The sequence below is a fragment of the Syngnathus floridae genome, chromosome 10, assembly GCF_059516105.1.
Source record: "Syngnathus floridae isolate MCC-2025c chromosome 10, RoL_Sflo_1.0, whole genome shotgun sequence".
Lineage (NCBI taxonomy): Eukaryota > Metazoa > Chordata > Actinopteri > Syngnathiformes > Syngnathidae > Syngnathus > Syngnathus floridae.
Genome location: NC_142422.1, coordinates 9624107 through 9636066, shown reverse-complemented (window position 1 = coordinate 9636066; position 11960 = coordinate 9624107). Strand labels below are relative to the sequence as shown.

The 11960-nt window shown below is 39.8% G+C and overlaps 1 protein-coding gene across 1 annotated transcript in view; it reads right to left on the bottom strand.

The window, feature by feature from the left end:
• Window positions 1-376: 376 nt before the first annotated feature.
• The window catches only part of rspo2 (R-spondin 2), a 52192-nt gene continuing 40608 nt past the window's right edge, over window positions 377-11960 (bottom strand). Inside the window, exon 6 of the mRNA XM_088387041.1 lies at window positions 377-1924. Coding sequence (XP_088243167.1) covers window positions 1809-1924 — 116 coding nt within the window. The 3' untranslated portion in view covers window positions 377-1808. The remainder of the gene's footprint in view (window positions 1925-11960) is intronic.

The following is an 11960-nucleotide window of genomic DNA, read 5'->3' as shown; positions in this document are numbered from 1 at the left end:
AGAAAAGTCTTCCAGACTATATTTGGGGTCATTAACCAGCTACACTGAACAGTATGGACTTTGAAATTTATCAGGATTGTACTTTGTTGTAAAGCTTCTGTCATAAATTCATAAAGATGTCTCTTGGTTCAAGCTAAATTATGACAATGATGCACTCACCGTCTCCAGAGTATGTTTGGCGTCTGTGGATCTTGACAATTACTTTATAATAAAGTTACATTACTTAGACCAATTGTCTATATCAAATTGTTTGGCTTTGTGTTGCGCTGGTGTTTGGCAATTTGACATGAAGAATTCAACAAATGTTTTGAAATCATGTGATAGTGAAAAAGAAGAGTGTAGCCCCTTATATTTGCACTACAGACAATACAAACAATTTTCATACAGTCACGTGAAATGTTTAATAAAACACAATGTACACATATGCAGTCCTATGACCATCCATTTGCTGGCATCTGATTATTAAACTCAGAATATATCAAAGCAGAGTTTTATATGTCAATTTTGCTTATTCTTTGAAACTGTGAAATCAGTAGATGTATTTAAATGGATGGAGTACAACACAAAGCATGACTTTACAAATTCTTGCAGAGATGCACATGTCAAACTCAAAGAATATTAAAGCATATAAGAGTAACAGCATGAGGCAAAAAGAAATTGTCATTGAACAAAAAAGTACAAAATAGAATCAATAAATAAATCAAATATATACCATATAAATGAAATAGCTATGTGATGTCTATGTTATTGTTTTTAATAATTGTAATCAGCATCTTGGTATTACAGCCTTTTATCTCTACAACATTTAGAATGGTGAACAAGTCAATACTGAAAATACAGCAATAAGCTTTCATAATTAGATAAACTAATTACATGTGTCTCTCGCCATGCTTGTCAAACAACTAAAGTTCTTAGCTTTTTTTTTGTTCCTTTCTTAATGCACACTATACAGTTAGAGCATACAGCGGACTGAACGTAAACAGTTTGTGCTGAGAATAAAATACTTTGCAACTATGCATGGTAACTTCTTTAATATTACTCTCAAAAATGTACAGAACATAAAGTCCACACATGGAAACAGTCCATATCCATTCAGACACACGGGTAGCTTTGACATAAATATAGAAACACACACAAAAAAACAAAACAGTCTCTTTCAGCTCAAGGTGCCATCTTCTTGTTCATCAGCCTCACTTTCCTCGGCCTAGTCTTCTCCTACCTCTTAAACCTCCTCCAGCTTTCCCCCTGTTTCTTAGTTTCCTGTCCTCTGTCAGGGCTGTTTAATGAATCTCCTTACCTACGCCTCCCTGAACAGTGCAGCTTGCCAACTCTCTCACTACCTTTCTCTTACACCTCCCTCTGTTTGGCTTGCCCGCCTTTCCAGTCTCAGGTCGCCCCCTCCATCTTCAATCACCCTAGACAGTTAATGACATTGTTATTGAGGGGAAATGAGTTCACTAATGTCAGCTGTAAAGGTCCACAAGGCAAGGCATGGGGTGGGGCTGCGGGGATTGAGCCACTTAGCTGAACAGCGGAGCCAAGGGGTAGTAGCAAGAGGCAGGTGCGTGATCTATGTTTTAGTGTGTTGCTGCTGAAAATAAAAATCACAGGCACACATTTTGCAGTGACGGATTTACTAATCATTGTAATGTTCTGGGAGGTAAGTAGGGGTGGGCGGGATTGTTATTGGAGGTCTGAGAGACAGGCGAGGTTGACGATGTTTCGTGATATTTGTCAGTCAGAGCATGGTTGCAGCTAGCAGCTTTGCGTAGTTTCTTTGTTCAACGGTGAGTCCGTCTTTTCAGTCCTCACTGGCTGGAGCGTGCAGAGGCCAAGTGGTCGCTGTGCTGGTTCTGGGCCCAAAATCGCAGCCTCTGCTTGCCTTTCTTCTTTGATTCTTTGGATCGATGCTTCCCCGAGCCTCCTGAGGAAAAAAAAAAAAAAGACAGTGTTATCCCATTAGGTTTGTCTTGTTTAAAATGACTTTGAAGCGTGGGAGGGTTCAATATGAACATTATAGTTGCGCCCCTGGATATAATCACTTTTTTAGTTCAAGCACTTCGCTGCTGTCTTGTTTGTTTTTCAACTAGGCATTAAAAATAAACTTCAGGCAACATTTTCTCCTGACTTACATTTGTGTTACTTGTGCTTATCAAGCAAGCAGTACATCGAGCAGGATAAGCCAATTTGTGGATCTGACTTTGCCCAATTTTCTGCCAAGAATCACAGCGGCTGCCCTTTCGAAGTGTTTCCAAAGACTCTTTTTTTCAGGTTCTCTCCTGACATGATCCCAAATACACATGAAACATTGACCGAGTCAGTCTTATATATGTTGTGAGTTCCAATACTTGGGTCTGAACATGAGGTTTGAACTATGCGTTCACCCCAACACTTTCTTGTGCCAATGGAACAGATATGGAGAAAAGTACAGAAACTTATGAAACTCAACTCTTCCCAACTTCGTCGCTCAACCCCGAGGTTAATCCATCCCAGGTTTTCCCGCTGGGACAAGACATGCTGGAAACTGACATGCTGCTCTCATAGAAGCATGTGTGGTGAAGGTTTTGTACCCTCAACTCTCTGTGACAGGGAAAACGCTGGCTACTAAACCACAAGGCAAGAGATCTGGCTGCCAAGGCCACAAATAAGATAACGAGGTGTGTGTGAGTGTGAGTGTATGTGTGAGTGTGAGTGTGTTTGTGAGTGTGAGTGTGTGAGAGAGAGAGAGAGAGAGAGAGAGAGCGAGAGAGAAAGAGAGAGAGAGAGAGAGAGAGAAAGAGAGAGAGAGAGAGTAAGAGAATTTAAGTTCAACTAAAATCTAAAGGGAGGACTTGGACAATGAGACTGAGGGTCCTGATGTCAAAAACATTAAGTACACGCCATGGTTCATGTGGGAGTCAGGTAGATTATGGGAGGAAATGCTTGAGAAAAATAAATATGTTTTGGGAAAGATTTCAGTTGCTTCTGGCTCTCATTATTGCACTTGTTCAACTCTTTCTCACCAAAAAATAGGTAACTGTGTGTAAAATGGCATTATCTCTAATTGCCTTCTCATATGGGCATACACTTGGCCTTTAAAGCACCCCAAGAAACACACCCTGTGCCCATTCCTGGAGTAAAATTCGCACTTGTTTAAGCTGACACGCATGAGAAGGCGAGATATTGCTCTGCTAATAGGCTCTCTCGATGAATAATACAGATGCATGCAAACATCAAACCATCTCAGAGCTATTTCCTGCAATTAATCTCAATTGCTTATTTTGAGCCACATTGCCAATTTAAGTCATGGCCATAAAGCTTCTCACACACAGCTTTCTGTGAGAACAAGGTTCACATCACTTCCATCGAAACTGTATGTCCTGACATGGAAGAATGTGAACGGAAAACTTTGTCCACTTGCTTAACAGATGCCACTTTAGATTTTTTTAGCACGGCTTCTAGCACGAGAATGTTTGTTAAAGCAAACCTGGACCTGAAAGACATTTGGCTTATGGCAGCGTTTTCCTAGCCCTTTAAAAAGGCAATTTTCATTCAAAACAGTGTTGCTAGGTGCCTGATAAACAACACTTTCAGAGAATCAACTCAACGCAAATTATATTTGACAGCTATAAAGAAACTGGTGCACCATTAAACTCCCGTAACACGGAAAGCTGAATTCCTTGGACACAAGGTTACATTTAAGCATTTACAGCAAGTGTTTGAAATGTAAATAAAGATGAAAGCTGAAAAATAGCTCTCGTGTTCGACTCTGGGAACTTCTACAATTAAGTGTCACGTCATTGTACTTGTGTTTAATATCCGCATCAGACTTCTACCTTCCAGAGGTGTCATTCATACAAACATTGAGAAATGACACCATTTCCCAGCTTTTAAACATTGTTTCCTCAATGTTGTAGCTTGCAACTTTCTTTTTTGTATTTGTCATCCAATTTTAGGCAGTAAAGTAAAACCTTCACAGGGAACATTGTGATAAGAAGTCATGGGAGCAATTACAGACCAAATGCACTCTATGAACTTATCTAGGATGTTTTCCAGTCATCAAGTTTAACCTTGCCACTTGTAGTAGATTGTGCATCGTGCTATATTTCTTGGCCCTGACCCTACCATCATTGTCATTTCAGGCTACATGTGAGAGTCAAACTTCTCAGTGTTGGCAGCTAGAGGGCAACCAATCTCCACATATACCTCTTCCTCCAGATTCTGGTACAATCAGAAAATCCATCATATGTCTCTGAGAAGCCCATTTAGTTTTTCCTCAAGTCACCACCAAGTATCCTGTGCACTTTGATCATCTTGTCCTTATTTTTAAGTAATTACTTAAGATGATTACCATGATTCACAGAAGAGGCTGTTTGTTTACCTGGAAACAAATAATTAACTTGACCATTATTTTCAAAACTTCGTACATATTCATAAATCTCACAAAATGTAAAAATGATATTATCTCGGGAGGCACAGAAAGTTGAAAAGCATTTCCCGTCTTCATTTTAACAATGCCAGTGGAACATATAGGATTGAATTAGAGGAGAATGGCTTTTATCAGAAAATGATGATCCTTCACATGCTATTTATTTCCGTTCTGCCTGCATTTACACACCACAGCAGAAGCATAACTCACCAATGTTTAGTTTTCCTTTACAGATATAATCTTTTTCTGCTAGCTTGACATTTGTATTTGAGATGGAAATGAATCTAAATCAAACAAATAAACAAAAAAATATCTCAAGTGCAAATCAAAATGTTTTGTATTCAAAATCAGAAGCAGAGCTTGTGGTTGGACGATTGTTTATTGCTGTCAGAAACGACCTTTCGTGAAATTCTTTTATGTTCATGTGCTTGTGTCTGTATGCGTTTGAAACAAACACATGCCTGCAATTCCTTGTATCCCACTGAGTGTAAGCTCCTGTGTCATCTACATGAACTTGAGAAATACTTTGGCAAAATGTTCTGCTTTTCCTGCCCCGTACGAGGCTCTCGGCAATAATCAAGAAATGCCGGGGGGAAAAAGTCCAAGAACAAGTTACAAACTATTAGACACATCATACTATTGGTTATTGTGCTGTCTATTAATATACCACAAGGCTAGAAAAAAAATTTAGATTTAGCAACTGTTTCGCACAGTCAACAAAAAACAACTATGGTAAGGAATCTGCAAGCAGAGTTATGAATGTGAGTGCCAATGTTTATTTGTCTGTGTTTTGTGAAGAATTACTTTGATTTGTTTTTAAATTAAAAAAAGCATATAGGGGTGAGGGAGAATGTCATCAGTCCACACGAAATGGAAAAGAAAAAAAAATCCCCAGTACACCAAGCTGTTAGAGCAGCGGATAGGCTTCATCAGCATTGTGTCATATACACTAGTACAGGCGTGGATGAAAATAACTTTAGAAAAAAAATAAAAATTGTTACCCACTACAGATTTAACATGGAAAATTTTCAAGTCTTGTCAGGAGGCACTTGTTGTACGAGGGGGAAGGAAGCAAAACAAAAAATTCTTGAACGTATTTCATTATTGTGGTTTCTAATTACCAAATTTTCCAAGAAACTTTCATAAAAGTTAAAAAGTAAATATTAATATTATATTTGTGAAAAAATACAAATCCACTGACTGTAGCCACAGGCTAAATGATTTTATCCACTAACAGCGCAGCATGAATCGAAGGCCTAATCTTACCTCTATTGCTTGTGGTTTCAGACAAATCGATGGCTGACCTCAAGAAAGCATTAAGACATACGGTAAATGGGATCCGATTCTGTTATAAAAAAAAAAAAAAATCCCATCCTGTTACCCAAGTGTGCCACTCAGCGCAGGCTGCTAATTAATATCACAGCACGAGGGGGGGGGGGGGGGGGGGTGCCATGTAAATCAAGAAATTTGAAGTGGTGGACTGAAGTAAGGTAAATTCATATTCAGCGGCTCATCTCTTGCATAAGCTGGCTGTATTGCAGCCCATCATTTGTGAGGGGAAAAAGAGAACTACTGGCGCCAGTGAGATTTGATTTCAGTGGGAGGAATTGGATTATCAGCCATTAAGGGGCTCTTCACATTTGTAACACTGTGAAGGGAAAAGGAGACATAGCCAGGCAGTGTTCTCTTTACTTACACACCAGTGGCTGTTTGGAAAAAGGTTACATATTCTATACACTGATGTACTTCCAAACTGAACGTTTCATCTGATTTGTAGGTGGCACTCAGCCGGATGACATCAGGTGAGCTAAAGTTCAAGATGCAGTCCAAGCTCTGGGCCAAAGGTTCAAATATGGTTCATTGTTTTGCTTCATTTCAGAGTTGGATATCATTTCCATATATAAACATGCCAAAAATGCAGAAAAGTAGCATATTTGAAAAATACTGTGGCAAACAAATGCTGGGAAAAGGAAATGAACCCCATGACAAGGAGAACAATCATTTACAAGACTCTCATCTTGCCAACCAACTGACAAAAGGTTCTCTGCACAGTGTCACAAAGCTCTAACAAGGTTACTGTGTGTCGCACTCTTTCATTCACTCTTAGTCTTTGTGCTTCTCTTCCTTCTCATGCTCTGCTTCCTATCACGATATGCTGGGTGAAAATTGATTTAAAACATACACATTCCAAGTCAAAAAGCTAATGTTGGGATTAATATGGTCCATTATTTTCTCATCTAAAACCTGGAGTAAGATATGCGGAGGGATCAATGCATGTTAGCTTACCCATTCGCTCTGATGCTCTTTCTCACTGACAATAAGTTAAAGTGAAAGCTTAGAGATTAACATCTCTAAGCGGAAAAGTCCCGGCTAAACATGCATGAACGACAAGGTGATTAATATGGCCAATAGTCAGTACGGACAGCATGTATTTTCCCCTCTGAGAGGGTCTATCATAGCAGCAAGAATCAGCCGCAAACAGTTCAGTAGGGCCAAAGAATAGCGGATGACCCTGCACATTAAAGTATCCATCAGTCTGCTCAAAGTTTAACATGACACTTTACTGCATTTCACTGTTCCCTTGTGTTGTCTGGGTTACCACTTCTGGCTCCAGTCTTTCAAGGTGGATTAATAGGTACGATTATATTCCAAGACTGCAAAAGTTCTTTTCTGACATACTCTTAACAGACTCATTGGAGACATTACTTCCAACTGTACAAGAAAAGCTGTAATTCAGTGATTTGTTTCATCAGATCATTAATCTTATAAAGACTGGGATATGCTCGCTCATCCTTCCATCCTTTCGAAGACATAATTTAACTGCGGTATTGTAATTTCAAAACTAAATTCAGTTGCGAGAAAAAAACGTACAGTAGTTATACACAATCTTTTTCTGGACATTCACTGTCTGCAGGTAAAACTTTAATTAATTGATGGCATTGATGAGCGGCTGGTCATGTCATAGCCTCTAACCACACTAATCTCAAAAGTACAGAATACAAACAACTGATTCTTTTCCCCATTTTTGACAGTTTATAAGTTAAAGTTATCTTGTGTCCTCCAAAAACATACAGAGGGAACACATCCAGGACCAACTTTACTAGTAGCTACACTGGACTGTTCACACAGGTGAGTGAGCCAGCCTATTACATTGAGGAAAAGATAGTTCTTGCACTTAATGTTGGTTTAGTTGATTTCATAGGCCTCGTTTCAAAGTGATACAGAACAGTTCAGTTTGGTTCAGTCTTGTGTTTTGGTGGTGCAGATGGCTTGGTAAGTTACAGCATGCTCATTGAGTAATGAGGGATTCAGTATCATCATGAAGGATATACAAGTCTGTGAGGAGCCGAAAGTCGAACCGGTGATGCTTGCTCAAAATCCAATACCGTCAGCTCACATTGCAGTACTGACAATCGATGGCTAGCTCAACACTATTCACCTCAAGTCACCCACAATGGAAATCAAAGTATTACTGCTTTGAATGTCCTCTTTACATCTGGTGCAAACTTTTGTCTTTCCATGCATTTCTCCATCTGGGCGGCCTTGTTGAACCTGGCTGCTCTAATGGAATAAGTGTCATAAAATGACAAGACTTGATAGTTCAAACTAGACTTTTCGCGGCATATCATCATATTATAAGACATCCAGAAGATTTAAGTTTAGAGGTTTCTCTGTATCACACTACATATTGCAGACTAAATAATTATCTAGTCATCAACTGGTGGACCGGCCCCTTTCATGAGCTGTCACCTTAATATGGTGAAGGGGTTTATTGGTCCCAATGATCCGAGGAACTAAGTTATCTGAGGCTATAATATAAGGGTCATCCATGGCAAACGAGTACGAGGTGAGGTGAAGACAAAGCACAGTCCAAAAACTCATGATGAATACATTTAACTTATTCGGTTGCTGACCTAGATATGGGTGACTGGGGCCTTCCTCTGGAGCGAGGCTTGAGGTGGGGCTCGACGGTGAGCGCCTGGTGACTGGGCTTGCACCCGTGGGGCCCAGCCAGGCACAGCCCAAGGAAGTAACATGGGTCCCCCTTCCCATGGGCTCACCACCCATATGAGTGACCTAAGTGGTTGGGTTCAAAGAGAGTTGGATGATGGCCGAAGGCAAGGAACTTGGCGGTCTGATGACAGGCCACAGAAGCTGGCTCTTGGGACCTGGAACGTCACCACTTTGGCAGAATCGGGGCCGTAAACATTATGCAAACTTGATCGTCAGATTCGTCTTGACGCAGCCTGGGCTCTGGAACCAGTCCACTTGAGAAGGGTTGGACACTCTTCTACTCTCAGAGCACGCAGGTATGGATCTACTTTTTGCATTATGTAATATTATGTATGCATTTTTGGGTTATGGAGGTGGACCCAGAATTTTGTGCTACGGCCCTGGTTGTGGGACACATTTTCATCATCCTGCATTAGAATGTCATCTTTCCTGACATCACATGGTCTTAACAACAACAAACAAAGGACAGAGCTTGTTGATTAATATGATGAATGTCTAAAAGTATTTCATTGCATCAGTTGAAAGTAAAGTTGAAAAAGAAAAGTATATTGACTTCAGCTGCACCATGTGCTGTCACCCATTGTAATTCTTACTCAGTTGGAGGACGTTAACAAGCGCCCCACACAGGACCAGATGGTCTCTTACCAACCGATGCAAAGTTTATTAGTTTAAAGCTACTTTCTGTAAGATTTACACTGAAGAGAAAAATACACCTGGTTTTTCATCAAACAATATTCATGATAATAATAATAAAAATCCAACTCCATAGCAGTGTACTAGGACTACTACACTAGAGTCTACACATCTGACTAAAGGCAAAATGTGAGGTACATCCTGGACGGTCAATCATATGTACATTGACCATTTCAACAAGAGATAGGTGGCCCGTGGGCCACAATTTTTATGCAAGATAACCCTTGCACTTAGAAAAAAAAAGTACAATATGTGGTTGATTTGTTGTTTGTTTAAAAGTCTTTGTTGTTAGGTTAGCGTAGGGGATTTATTATACATGCATTGAAAAATTTACTATCAAGACTGTAATATATATTACGCATTAAGAGCATGTAAAGTATGCATGTATTTTGCTCATGTTAAATATTACATTTTCATTATACATCTGGTCAGGCAGTGCACAGTCCTGTGAGGCCCCCTAGTAGATCAGATGAAAAATTGTGGACCCCGCCAGCATTTGAGTTGGCCGTTCCTGATTTACACTCTTCAAGTCACCTAGCAGGAATGTGTGGAAGGACTAGACCAGTTAGAGGAAACACATGTACGTAGTAGTAAGTATGCGAATACCATACGTAGAGTAAACGCCACCTTAGAAAGTTTAGACAGATTAGAATACAGAATTGTTAACTGTGAGACTGACATACTTGCCTTATGCACCACAATGTTGTCAACACAGTATCCTTTTTGCCAAAATTAATATGATCCTGAGTTTCAGCAAGCACTGATTGAATCGAGAATGATTAAAACCAAAGTGAAATCAAAATTGTTTAATGTTTATATAAATGTAAACTGTGTGTAGGTATGCTATATCAGACACCAAGAAAGAAAATAGAAAAGTTCCATGCCTTGACAATAAGTTTTCCGTTCTTTTGAAGGGCAATATCTGAAGTGTTAATTCCAGGCAGATATAAAACCAATTCATATTTGCTCTTTTCCTGTCTCCCGAGCATTTACTGACATGAATGACATGACATGAGCGCATGAAGCTCCTTATCTGTTTTCCACTTTGAATATTTTTTTTGTTTTAACTTTAAGATAAGAAACATTGATTTTTACACAGACAATCGTGTCATGAAGGCTTGATGCGCATGGCAACCACAGGACTCCCGAGATGAGCATAGCCCCCGCTGTGGTTTCCTATCTCCCGACTGACTCATCGACACATCTGGACTTAAGTACATGTGGCTCTCATGCTGCACGGGCACTTGGGTAAATGAGGGATAATTAGGCTTAGTTGACTTTAATGAATGGCTTATTGCTGTTTTTCATTTCAGATGAGAAAAATATAAAGCTCAACATTTATCAAAGGGAGGGTATGGTGATGCTCCTGAAGGCGTGTTGCTCTTGTGGGCTGATAGGTTTGTCATGGTTATATGGATGGGGTCAAGGCAAAGTGAGCTGAAGATAGACAGCAGCAGCACACGAGGGAGTGGTTATAATGTGACCACAGAATTAAAGATTGGGAACACATTGGGATACACGGTAGCAAATTGATCATCCCATCTGGAAAGTTAATACACATGTGAACGCTGTCCTGACTCAAGGACAAAGAGAAAATTACAGAAGTCCTTTTGGAATTATTATACAGTAAGTCGGTAAATATGCAAAAAACGTCTGGTTTCTGACCACCAATACATCCTCCCAATACATAATACTTTATATTCCTTCATTACTCTTGCATTATCTACACATTTGTTGTTGTAACAATATTATCACACTACTAGACACTTTCTATGGTTTTATGACTATATTTGTGATTGTGTTCTAAATGTTAGAGGGGGGCTGAATACTTTCACAAGCTAACGTATATACATTCTGTGCAACCCACACTTATTTGCATACAGTATAGACACTGACCTCTCTATTTTGTGCATATATTTAAAGATTTTAAATTTACGTATCATATTGATATCATTTGGAAGTGGTTTGTAATTAATCTTTGATTATGATTACATTAATCAACAGGTCTTATTTACAGACAGACCCCTTTAGAGTTTGTAAACAATGTGGCTCATTTGGGGGTGTGATGGATGGAGGCAAAGAGCTCATTTGAAAACGCAAGTTACCATATTTCAGAGCGTTGACATAGGAATGGATGCAAAAAACAGCCATTTGAGTTTTTACAGGTTGAAGTGGGGAATGGGGGAATGTGCATATGAAATTTAGTGGCGATTGGTCGTAGTTCTCAGACGTCTAGTGTTGTTAAAGTTGTTACAGCTCATAATTAGGCAGGCAAATAGACACTCATAATAATTTAATTCATGGCAATAGTGACATAGACATGAAACAGTCACCATCTTACGTAGAAAGGGCCTTGATGCTCAAGTGTTGGTCATTTATGTGCATGCACACGTTGATTCCTTAATTCTTACTGGTCTGCATCCCCAGGTTTCCGTGGGCCTTGTAACAGAATGGAGCACAATGTCGGAGGAAATTGTCCCGCATGATTCATTCTAATTTCTGCACAAGGACGTTCACCCCCCCCCTTTACTGGGAAATTTCATGAGGAAATCCCTCACATGTTTGAACATGGCACGCTCTCTCAAAACAGGACCCTAATGAGAGGGGAGCCAACTAAGTCAGGCAGGCTTAGGCACTAAAACCGAGACAGGGGCCATCAGGATCATGCAGAGACCCCTCAGCAATAACCGGCGATGAGGGAATACATGCAGGCTGATACGTTTTGTTTTCTCTGATTGTTGCATTAACTCTGGGAGGCTCTGTTCAGTGTCCTTTGGTGATCCTATACATATTGTTTGATAAAAATAGCTCATTAGTTCACAGAGTTGTGGAAGAAAGGAGAGTG